We start from the raw sequence: 12,830 nt of genomic DNA, 5'->3' as shown, positions 1-12,830 counted from the left end.
CACCCCCCTACAGCTTTACCTTTTCAGGAACCGGATGAAGAAGCATTAAGAAGAGTTATACTGCGTTTGGTTTATATGTTATTGTATTAATTAGATTATTTTCTTCCCTCGCCTTTGTTATTACAAGTTTGTAAGAGGGATAAGAGTTGTATATTTTATATGTATATTATATTATGAGATATTATGTAAGGAGTATTGTATATGAATCTATGCCTGCTTGTATTTTCTTAAGATAAAGTATTTATTCCCGGTTTTTAAAGAAATCAGCGATACGGTGTCGAGTCACAGGCTCCTATTTTAATATTTAGTATATAAAGTAGTTGTAATACTTCTTGCTATCAGAGTGGCGTAGCCGAAAGCGTGACCTTCTGGTAGTGAGGGTGTTACAATTATTATCTACGTAAAATCCAAATATTCTTCCCTAGAATCTAAATTGTAGTTTAATTTCATGTGTACCTTTTGCTTTAGTGATGGAGTTGATCAATTTGTTTCTTGAATACACGATTTGGCTTTCTCTTCTTTTCAAAATGTTGGTAATGGTCATGTCCTTAATAACTCATCTGCATGTCGAAAAATGATGCTCAATCATTGATCATGCATAATTTGTATGATATACTTAGCGAATAATTCAGTTACTTGTTAATTTAATGATTTAATCAATGAAAAAAGACTAGGAAGCATAGAAATTTAGAATAATTAAACACAATTCACTTGATATTAGATCGTAAGACGATATTGTCATTTGGACAATTATTCTGGCTGTCAAAGACATTTTAAAAATAAAAAAAGATATACAAATAACGACCAAAGGAAAGATATATAATTGGTTGGTTAAAATTCAATATTTTATATATATATATATTTTTTTTATATAATTTGATATGATATAGAGTGAATAATGTTGTAAGTGGATCCAATGTACCATAAATGTACATCTTTGTGATTAAACATCGACACTCCCCACCTTTAATTTTGAGCTGGAGGCAGAGCTTCAAACCTATCCATGAACAAATTCTCTCCAAAGTCCAAAAGTAAGGGTGTTTATGGTTCAGTTTTTTCATAAACTGAACTGAAACTGCATTAAACTATTTTAAATGGTTTAGAAATTGAACCAAATTACTTTGTCAAATAAGAAATTGGTTTTAAACTAGTTTATAATACAGTGCACGAGTTTAAACCAGTTCATAAAAATAAAACAAATTTTAATAGAAAAAACCAGTTTAAATTTGTTTAAAGGCTAAAACTAGTTTTAACTTTTAACATATATAAAATTAGTTTCTAAATTTTCTCTCTCTCCCTCTCCCTCTCTCCCCCCCCTCTCTCTCTCTCTTTCTTTCTGTCTCTCTCTCTCTCTCTCTCCCTTCTCTCCCTTTCTCTCTCATTCCCTTCTCCCTTTCTCTCTCTCTTCTTCTCTCCTTCTCTCCCATCCTTTCTCTCTCTCCCACTCTCTCTCCTTCTCTCATTCTCTCTCCCCCTCCTCTCTCTATCTCCCTTCTCTCCCTCTCTCTCCCTCCTTCCCCTCTTCCTCTCTCTCTTCTTCTCTCCTTCTCTCTCCCTCTTCTCTTTCTTTTCTTTTTCTCTCTCTCTCTCTCCCCCTTCCCTTCTTTCTCCCCTCCCCTCTCTTTGTCTTTCTCTCTCTCTCCCTCTCTCTCTCTCCCTTTTCTCCCTCTCTATCCATTTCTCTCATTCTCTCTCTCCCCTATCCCTCTTCCTCTCTCTCTCATTCTCTCTCTCTCTCTCTCTCTCTCTCTCTCTCTCTCTCTCCCTCATCTCCGTTCATCTCCCCCTCCTCTCTCTCTTTCTCTTCCTCTCTCTCTTTCTTAACATATATAAAATTAGATTTTACATTCTCTTTCTTACCCTCTCTCTCTCCCTCCCTCTCTCTCTCCTTCTCCCCTTCTCTCTCCTTCCTCTCTCTCTCTTTCTCTCTCTCCCTTCTCTCCCTTTTTCTCTTTTCTTTCCCTCTTCCTCTCTTTCTCCTCTTCACTCCCTCCTTTCTCTCTCTCACTCTCTCCTTCCCTTCTCACTCTTCCTCTTCTCTTTCTCTCCCCCTCTTTCTCCCCTTCCCCTCTCATTCTCTTCCTCTTTCTTCCACTCCTCTCTCTCCCCTGCCCCTCTTTCTCCCCCACCCCTTTCTTTCTCTCTCCCTTTTCTCCCTCTATCCCTTTCTCTCTCTCTCTCCTATCCCTCTTCCTCTCTATCTCTCTCTCTCCCTCTCTCTCCTTCCCTTTTCCCCTCCGCTCTTTCTCTCTCTCCCTCTCTCTTTCTCTCTGTCTCTCTCACTTTCTCTCCTTCTCTCTCTTCCTCTCTCTCTCTCTCTTGCGCTCTTTCTCTCCCTCCCTTCTCTCTCTTTCTCTCTCTCCTCCTCCTCCTCTCTCTTTCTCCTCTTTCTTCCCTCTTTTTTTCTCTTTTCTCTCTCCCTTCTTCTCTCTCTTGTTTTGGAAAAAAGAGGGGAGAGAGAGAGAGAAAAGAAGGGAAGAAAGAGGATAAAGAGAGAGAGGAGGGAGAAGAAAGAAAGAGAAGAGGAGAGAGAAAGAAGGGAAAGGGGAGGAGAGAGAAAGAGAAAAGAGAGAGAGAGAGAGAGAGAGAAAGAGGAAGAGAGAAGGGAGGGAGAGGAGAGAGTGAAACAAAAGGGGAGAGAGAGAAAAGAGAGAGAGAGAGAGAGAGAGAGAGAGAGAGAGAGAGAGAGAGAGAGAGAGAGAGAGAGAGAGAGAGAGAGAGAGAGAGAGAGAGAGAGAGAGAGAGAGAGAGAGAGAGAGAGAGAGAGAGAGAGAGAGAGAGAGAGAGAGAGAGAGAGAGAGAGAGAGAGAGAGAGAGAGCGAGAGAGAGAGAGAGAGAAAGAAAGACGAAGAGAGATGGGAGGGGGAGAGAGATGAGGGAGAGGAGAGAGAGAAAGAAAGTGGAAGAGAGAGCGAAAGGAGGGAGAGAGAGGAGAGGGAGAAAGAGGAGGAGGAGAGAGAGAGAGAGAGAGGAAGAGAGAAGAAAAAGGAGAGGGAGAGAGAGAGAGGGAAAGGAGAGAGAGAGAGAGAGAGGAAGAGAGATGAAAAAGGAGAGGGAGAGAGAGAGAGGGAAAGGAGAGAGAGAGAGAGAGAGGAAGAGAGATGAAAAAGGAGAGGGAGAGAGAGAGAGAGATAGGAGAGAGAGAGAGAGAGAGAGAGAGAGAGAGAGAGAAGGAAGAAAGGGGAAAGAGAGAGAGAATGGAGAGAGGAGGGGAGAAAGAGGAGAGAGAGGAAGGGGAGAGAGAGAGAGTGAAGGGGGAGAGAGAGAGAGAGAAAGAGTATGTAAAAACTAATTTTAGAGTTTAAATAAAACAAGTTTTAATTTGGTTTAAAACTATACTAAACCATAAAAATTGGTTTTTAATAAACTGGTTTTCATAAAAACTATGGTTTCAGTTCAACTGGTTTATTTAAAACAGTTTCAGTTCAATTTCAATTCAGTTTAGTGAAACCAGTTTTTTTGCACCCCCCTATCCAAAAGGGTCCACCCATTGCAAAAGAGGAGAAATCTCCCTCTGACTGCATTTATTTGCAGGTATAAGACACTAAGATAGGGACATAGAGATATAAAATTGTGTTTAACAAATGAGATATAGATAGAGACATTGTATTCACAACACTAAATTAGTGTATTTTATGTTTATCTTAACAAGAAAAACACAAAAATACTAACAAGATATGCAACTTATTTTTTATTTTTGAGTAATAGTAAATAATGTTCATTATTTATGCGGATAATAATCGGTTCAAAAGAAATTTATTGTTTAGCCAAATAATAAGCATTACACATTTTTGTTTATTTTCTATTAATTATGCGGTCAATAATAGGCCTAAAGGAAGGTTATTGTTTGACCAATTAATAGAAAATATATGCGGTAATAAATAGTTTACAAAGTATAAGTTTCTTTGTACGCATTCAGTCAGTCCAAAGAAAGACTTAATATGTGACAGAAATTTTGACAATATTTGATTATTGCAATGAGAGTATCACCTACAGTTAAGTTTTCTATCCAAATATTGAAAATTAATATTGTTCTAGATATCTCAATATGGATTTTCTCCCATTATTTAACTAATGTTTAATGCAGATTTTTTTTGTTCTAATAAAAAAACTATGGCTTCAGCTACCAATATTTTTGCACAAATTAGTAGTATTCCTATGCTGAATAGTTTAAACTTTAAGGTTTGGAAAGATACCGTGGAGATTGTCCTCGGTTGTATGGATATGGATATAGCTCTTCGAGAGGAAAAACCCACTTTCACTCCAAAAAATTTCAATGAGATTAAAATAGAGAAGTGGAAAAGATCCAATTGAATGAACATTATGATCATGAAACACTCAATTCCTGAGACGTTTCGGGACTCAATTACTGAGGATAAAGATGCCAAACAGTTCTTGAAAGATATTAAAAAATTCTTTGCTAAGAATGAAAAGGTGGAGGCAAGTAACCTTTTTAGCAAACTTATCTCCATGAGGTATAAAGGTAAAGGGAATATAAGAGAGTACATTATGAAAATGTCTCATCTTGTTTCTAAATTGAAAGTACTAAATTTAGAGTTGTCTAAAGATTTACTCCTACATTTTATTGTGATCTCTCTTCTTTCACACTTTGGACAATTCAAAGTGAGTTATAACACTCTGAAGGACACTTGGTCTCTAAATGAGCTTATATCTCGCTGTGAGTAAGAAGAAAAGAGGTTACAGCAAGATAAGACTGAAAGTGCTCACATGGTTTCGTCTTCTCAGTATAAAAGAAAGCGTGATACTACTGCAGATGCGCTTTCTCAGCAGAAAAAGGCTAAGAAATAGGATCAAGCTTCAACCTATTTTTTTTTGTAAGAAAGTGGGATACATGAAGAAGGATTGTACCAAATATGCCACTTGGCATGTGATGCGTGAGCATCTTGTCTATCTTTTCCTAGTGAATTTGCATCTAAATTGTTGAATTTAATTAAGAATTAATTATATTTTAGCCACTATGGATGCTATTTTGAGTTTTGTACAATACTGTTTATTTTAGGTAGCATTTGGCGAAATTTGATGGAGTTTCTGCAGAGAAAGAGAAGAAGCCAAGGAGATGACCAGCGAATACCGACGCGGACGCATGGCTCACGCGACCGCGCGGAATGGAGGAAATCGCAATGACGCGATCGCGTGCCTGACACGATCGCGTGGACTGGAATCTGCACAAATGACGCGAGCGCATGGACGACGCGAACGCGTCACATGCGCCACGTGCAGAAAATGTAGAAAAACGCTGGAGGCAATTTTTGGGCTGTTTTGACCCAGTTCTTAGCCCAGAAATCACATATTAGAAGCTGCAGAATGGACAAATCAAGTGGTCCCCACCCATCAACTGAAGATCTGTTAATTAATTCAAATTTAAATTCAAATTTTAAATTAGGAAAAGATATTATTTTAAGTTTAATTTTAAATATTAGATTTTAAGTTTATTAGGATTAGTTATAAAAAGGGATCTGATGCCATCAGATGAAAACTCGGTACATTTTTACCTGAATTCTTATTTTCTCTTTTCCATGAGCAACTAAACCTCCATTGTTAAGGTTAGGAGCTCTGTCTATTTCTATGGATTGATTGTATTGCTTTTTCTATTTTAATTTATGTATGGATTTATAATTTAAAAATTGTTTTCGCTCTTTATTTTATGAATTTGGGTGGAACGGAAGTATGACCCTCTTTCTATTTGAGTTCTTGTAAAACTTGGAAAAGCTCTTTACCTGAACAACAGCTTGAAAACTATTTCTCCTAAATTTTAATTATCTGAATTTAATAGGATACGTGACATATAATCATTTTACCTCTTGGATAATTAGAGTTTTTGTGGCTTATAAACTAGAAATTGATTATCACCCTCTAATTGGAATTAATTGACCAAGGAATTGGCAGTTAATGAATTTTAGAGGAGACTAGGAAGGTCTAAGGAATTAGAGTCTAGTCACATACAGTTTGCCATAAATTAAATCTTGCATAATTAAATTAGTTAGTAAGAAAAGTTAATCCGGAAAAATAGATAACTCTGAAACCTTAACTATCTTCTCCATATATTATTTCCATCTTAATTACTTGCCTTTCTTCAATATTTTTGATATTGTTTAATGTCTTTTATATTGCATCTCAACACTATTTTCTTCCTGTCTAACTAATCCTATCAAACGCTATTGTTGCTTAATCCATCAATCCTCGTGCGATCGACCCTTACTCACGTAAGGTATTACTTGGTACGACGCGGTGCACTTGCCGGTTAGTAAGTGTGGTTATAAAAATACCGCACCAGCGTGTAAAGAATAGTATGATTCTTACTTTCATTTATTCTGAAGCTAGTTTAAGTTATGCACCTATTGATACTTGGTGGGTAGATTCTGCTGCTACTACTCATGTAAGTGTTACTATGTAGGGTTGCCTATAGAGCCGACCGCCAAGTGATGCTGAAAGACACATATATGTGGCAGACGGTAATATAATTGCAGTCGAAGCTATAGAAATCTTTAGATTATATTCCACGAGTGGATTTTATTTGGATTTATTTGAGATATTTTATGTATCGTCGTTTAGACAGAATTTAATTTCTATTTTTTATTTGGACAAATCAGGTTATTTTTGTTCGTTCGAAACTAATAAAGTTAGTCTCTTTTATAATTCGAATAATATTTGTTCTCTTAAAATTTTTGTTTCACTTTTAACATTTTAATTACCAACAAATTACAATTTAAATACACATCTAAAAATTAAATTAAATTAAATTCAAAATTTTAATTTTAAAATTAATAAAGACTTTAAAATAAAAAATAGTAATGTTTAAATAAAGAATAAAATTTTCAACTAATACTATAACAAAATATGTTAGATATATTTTTATTAAACAATATCTAAAAAACTTAACTTAATTTTTTATTTTAACAATTATTGAAAAAGTTAATAAGATATAAAAAAATTAATTTTATTTTTAAAATTTAAATGTAAATTTTAGTTATGATTTTGGATGTGTTTTAAAAATATTTTGTATATAACTTAATAATTTTAGATGTGTTATAATTAAAAAATTAATTTTTATGAACATATATTTTAATAATTTTAAAAATATTAATGTTCAAATAAGTAAAGAAAATCTCCAACTAATAATAATAAAATAAGAAATATTATATGTGCTTTTATCGAATAAGATATAAAAAAAATTAATTTTTATTTTCGCAACAATTTTTTTTCTTTTGCATAATCATTACTTTTTTTATTGTGAATCATTTATAACCAAATCGCAAACTAAATATTTAGAGGACTAAATGATTAAGTCATTCGCATATACTTTTATTTCCGTACTTCAAAACGTGAAAATATTAAAAATGAAAAAAATATAACTAATAAATAATCAATCAATCGGATGATATTAGATAGATACTATGAAATCTTTTCGGATTTAAAATAGAATTTATGAACTTGAAAAGAAGTATAAAAATAATAAAATATTAAATATAAAGTAGTAAATTTAACTGCAGACGAGTAACACAACTAGAAAATGTATTCTAGAAAATGGATTAATACAGACAGATTTACGAACAAATATAATCTTTATTACAGACGGATTTTTTATTAACGACGAAATTACCGAATTTGGTTACAGATTTTAGTCTTTATTTACCGACGGATTTTTTTCCTTCGGAAAATTATCGACAGATTTTTACCAGTTTTCGACGAATTTTCCGTCGGTAATTGGCAACAGATTTTCCAACAGATTTTTCGTCTGTAATTTGAACTTTGGAAAATCATCACACACTCTAAATACAGACAGAAAATTCGTTTGTAAATCTGTCAATAAGGTAAAATAAATTTTTTTTAAAATTTTTTCATTGCAAAATAAACTTGTTTTCATACAAAATAAATATAAATTTAATGAATACAAATTTTCTTCTAACTTATATTCAAGTATTTATAATATTTCAAAAAATAAACAAATTTATCATATTATCAAACTAAAAGAAAAGTACCATAATAAACAAGCAAGTCAATATAATTCAAAGCATAAAGAAAATGTATTGATACATCAAGTATAATCCTCAATATATTTTTCAACCATACTAAAACTATCAACCATACTAAAAGCTGTGTTATTCTCCACACTAAAACAGAAATTGGAAAATGCCAAAAATCTCCATATCAGTTTAGACCTCAGTTACAACAATCTCTCATGTGAAATCTCAGGTTCTCTTGGGAATCTAACTGCTACTATCCATCTATGATTGATAACCCTTCTTCAAATCACTGCAACTTCAGCAACTTTCTTTTTTTCTTTTTTGGGGGTTGGTAACCGCTAATGAGACTGGGAAAAAAGGGTTTCGTAAAGAAAACGGTTGAATTTTTTGGAAACTAATGAAAAAAAATCAAATAATGGGTATGTTTCAGATTGAGCTAAAAGCTTAAAACACTAAGAAATACAGTACATAGAACTGCAAACTGGATGGCAAAGCTGAAAACCTGCAGGTTCATTCAAAAAATTTTAACATAGGAGTTCAAGCTGAAAAGTTTGGAGACTTCAATGGTTTATCAAATAGTTTATTTACTTTCAAGTTAGTCTCATGGATTACAGGGATACAATTAAGTATCAAAACTTTCACTCCAAAGCTCAGTTAGCAGAACTCAAATATATATATAATTTGGAATGTTTGCCATATTGAAAATTTCAGCAGCAAATTTAGTTAAAAGTAACTTAAATACCTGCTTTGTAAATGTTATAAAATAGTTATTATTTTGCAAGTCCACATATTTGGAATAATGTTATTATTTTGAATTTAAGAAACAAAGCATTTCCAACTCTTATTTCTGCTCTTAAAGTAATGAAAAATACTTCAAAGTTGCAGAGGATAACCTTTCTTAATGTTTCACAAGTGGCAACAACCAGCCAGTCCGGCCAAACAGCTAGAGCAACTAAAATTAAAAGGCCAATAAAAGGTGCAGAGTATATAGCTATAGTCACCCCAGCAACAGTAAGAATGCGCCCCTGTATTACAATAAAAATATATGTACTTTTAAAATGAGCAGAAATGCAACCGAAATACTGACATTATAACAAGACAAACAAATAATTCAAATAAACAAGAAGGAAAATAACTATTATACATCAGCAAAGATAGGGATTGGCCAATTGCACCAGCAGCCCCCAAGATTGCTACCTTGAATCCCGGTGCCCCTCTTTTTGCCTGCACTCATCCCTCTCAACAGGAACATCACCACCATCCTGTCATCACAAAATTGAACACATCACATGATCAAGCACTAATCTTTGGCAATAATAGAAGCTCAAGTTTATGCAAGGAACCCAAATTTAGAAAATTTTCAGGTTATATACTTGGTCTAAAAATCATTAAAATTTAGAACAATCAATGGTATCCATGAACAACTTGGTCTAAAAATCAAAGCAGTGTCCTTTATGACCGAGCAAAAATCACGTTCACAAGATTTGGATATCTGCCTTACACAACTGCAAATAAAACTGGAAACTCTAATAATTACAATGTGTCAGCACTGAGTAATAGCTTCAAGTGTAAAAAGAATACTACAAACAAATTTCAGCTACTTATTTATCAATCCCCATTTTAAAAAATTATTATAACATGAAACTGCACTTCAACATTATTTTTTTTCAAAGAAATAAGAATTGGTAAAAACTCACCAGAGCTTAGATTGCCTCCAACACCACCACAATCCATGAATAGTCCCTATTAAATTGAAGAGCTCAAATAGTAAAAACACACATACAAAAAGAGAACTTTATAATTTATATAGTATAACATAATAATTGATGAAATATATTTTAATAATCTGATAGCAAAAGTAATATAGAAAAAAAATAAATGTAAAAGAAGTTAACATAGCTTCAATAATGCAGAAACTATATTATAAAATATAATAGAGAAGGAGATATAGATAAAAAAAAAAGGTTTATGGAGAAATAATAATCTATGCTTTCATATTCAATTGCATCAAGTGGTTTCTCTGATGTGGAACCAGCTCCCTTCCTCTGCAACTCAAGGGGAAAAAAACTTATTTGAAACAGATTGATTATTGCAAAATAACTAATAAGAATACTTATTTGAGTCTTTTGACATTGTGAAATTTCTTTGAGTAAACTATTTACTGAATTTAGGAATAATATATCCGAATTTTGATAGGTTGATTGATTTCAGATCTAGTAATTTTTTTTGTTAAAATTAAAGAAATGATTTCCCTTGGAAAATATGGTCAAAAGTCTAAATGAAGTATGAACCCCAGTGTGACAGTTTGAGTTTCCTTTAAGAGGTTGGTCCATTTTGCTAGTAATAAGGTATATGCTTTTCTTTTCTTTTCTTTTGAACTGACAGAGTGTATCAGGATGACAGGCATTAATGAGAGAAGTATGGGAATGACCATAGTGTGGGACTTACCTCTTTTAATTTATTTCATCACTCCAATTCACATTTTGATCAAGGAGACTTATTATATATAGATTTGGACGATGGATGATTATATATAGAGAGAGAGATATCTCAACCAGTTTTTGTATAAAATAGAAATATCATCTCTCTTTGATCAACCAGTTTTTGTATAAAATAGCTCAAACTTAATGGGGGAAGCTACCAGTAATTAATGAATATAAAATAGTATAATGAGTTCATGTTATAAATTAAGTTTACTTCATCACCAGTTTCAGCAATTCCCATTTTCATCAGTTCAGTTGTTCATAACTAATGAGTCTTTGATTCTATATTTGCATTCAAGCATTCTTTAAGTTAGTCAATTCAAAGTAAAGACATTAATGGAAACAAGTTTAATTTCTTAGCTTGGATCACCGACAGGTTTGGTTTGGCAAATTTGTAAAAGTAAAAGCAATAAAATTGAACCTCCAGAAGAGACTAAATAGTTCTATAACAAAAACAATTAAGATTCAACTGCTTCATCAAGTAAAAATGTACCCCATCGCACCAAAATAAAAAAAATAAAAAAGAAAGCCATGAAACAAGACAAGCCAAAAAGCAAATTGAACTTACGGTTCTCCTCTAGAAGATACCATAGGCCGTTTGAGCTGAGAACTCATGTAAACATCATCTCTGGACCTCTTCATCCCTAAACAAAAATCAAAAGAAACAAACACACGCTTTCAAACTTCGAACACAATAGAAAAATCCCCAGAAACCGAACTTGCACATTTGAACACAAAAGTCTTTTCTCTACCCAAAGAAAAATATAATGCTGCCATTACGAAGATTACCTTGAATTTAGATTGCTTGAGAATAGGAGCATCGCCAGTGGCTCTCAGATGAACAACCACTGCCACAAAACCAAAACCCTAGTTCACGCACCCTATCGGTTCGAACAGGGGGAAAGAGAGAGGTGGAACCGCGGCTGACGGTGGAACCGATTTTGGTCGCCACGGAGCTAGGGCTTGCGCGAAGGTATGCGAGCCAGAACTGAGGGGGATAAAAGGAGAGAGAGGCGTGGCAGTGGAGGAGCTTGAGCTTTCTGCGAACGAGAAAGAACGAGAGAGACAGGGGCTGTGTTCTACTGGTTCAGTGTTTAAAAAAGAGGAGAAGACGGAGAAGGTAACTGCGGCGGTTAGGGTGGCCGGCGGTGGCGCTGCGGGTGAGGAAAGGAGAAGAAAAAGTAGCTCGTTGACGGAGAAGAAGGATGAAGAATGTTAGGTTTATCTCGGGCAACTGTAGGTTTAACTTATTATTTTCGAACGAAAATTTTAAATTATTTTTGTTCATTTAATTTTTGTAATTATTTTTTACGAAAAAAAATAATTTTTTTATAGAATTATCAATAAATTTTTTTTGTCCGTAATTTATGTTAATTTATTTTTTTATTTTTTAATAAAAATTTTTTCTAAAATTTCGTCTGTATTTTTATAGGATAAAATTTATTGAAAATATCCGTCTGTAATAACTAATTTTTTAGTAGTGAACATTCTTGAATTGAATTTTTTATAAAGAACATGAGAAGGAGAAGAACGTAGGAGAGAGAGAAGCACATACGAGCATAATTGTCAGAACCGAACCGATGATCGAATCGATCAGACTACTGGATCATTGGGTCATTAGTTCAACCAGTGGATTACTGGTTGAACCGATTAACCCGGTCTCACATAAGTAAAATATATAAAATAACTAAAAACTTAAAAATTAACAGTTAAACTAATATTCTTCTGTCTCCACAGTATCAAATCTACAACTGCAATAAACAAAGCAATGGCATTGATTCAATAACATAGATTCAAAGTCAATGATGTCAACTGAAGATGAGAGGTGATTCTTGCAATACGATGATTAGCCGCTGCACGTGCTTCCATGTTCTATGAAAGTATTTGAGAAACAAGAGTCAGAAGCAAAGTCCTTTATGACCGAGCATTAAAACTTGGTCTAAAAATCATTAAAATTTAGAACAATCAATGGTATCCATGAACAACTTGGTCTAAAAATCAAAGCAGTGTCCTTTATGACCGAGCAAAAATCACGTTCACAAGATTTGGATATCTGCTTCCTTATTATGTCATATAATGAAAAAACATGTTTTCTAAGCTTTAAAAATTAATTATTTTAATTACCTTTATTTCCATTCGACGCCGTGATTAGTGTGTTGAGTAGTTTCAGATTTTCTAAAGGCAGAATGACTTAAAGGATGAAAAAGGAAACATATTAGAATGGAAGGAGGAAGCAAAACGGAGCTTTAAAGAAACTGGTATCCACGCGATCGCATGATGACGCGATCGCGTGCCAAGCACAAATCAGCAGCGACGCGGCCGCATGACTGACGCGACCGCGCGCCTTAAGCAGAATACACAT

At 33.8% G+C, this 12,830-nt stretch overlaps 1 protein-coding gene across 5 annotated transcripts in view; it reads right to left on the bottom strand.

The window, feature by feature from the left end:
* Positions 8,303 to 12,830, bottom strand: part of LOC107623613 — a 6,666-nt gene continuing 2,138 nt past the window's right edge. The window contains exons 1-4 of one of the 5 annotated variants that reach the window (XM_016325945.2): positions 11,258 to 11,730; positions 9,130 to 9,247; positions 8,879 to 9,010; positions 8,303 to 8,332 (exon numbers count right to left, since the gene is read on the bottom strand). In XM_016325945.2, coding sequence (XP_016181431.2) covers positions 8,324 to 8,332; positions 8,879 to 9,010; positions 9,130 to 9,247; positions 11,258 to 11,289 — 291 coding nt within the window. In that variant the 5' untranslated portion in view covers positions 11,290 to 11,730 and the 3' untranslated portion in view covers positions 8,303 to 8,323. Of the gene's footprint in view, positions 8,333 to 8,401; positions 8,488 to 8,878; positions 9,011 to 9,129; positions 9,251 to 9,347; positions 9,503 to 9,682; positions 9,729 to 11,036; positions 11,113 to 11,257; positions 11,742 to 12,830 lie in introns of those variants that run through there. The other 4 variants (XM_016325944.2, XR_001616548.2, XR_002355136.1 and 1 more) reach the window with 4 other exon arrangements.

This window comes from Arachis ipaensis, chromosome B10 (assembly GCF_000816755.2).
Source record: "Arachis ipaensis cultivar K30076 chromosome B10, Araip1.1, whole genome shotgun sequence".
NCBI classification, from domain to species: Eukaryota; Viridiplantae; Streptophyta; class Magnoliopsida; order Fabales; family Fabaceae; genus Arachis; species Arachis ipaensis.
The sequence above is the reverse complement of the archived record's forward strand: the minus strand, read 5'-3'. Positions and strand labels throughout refer to the sequence as shown.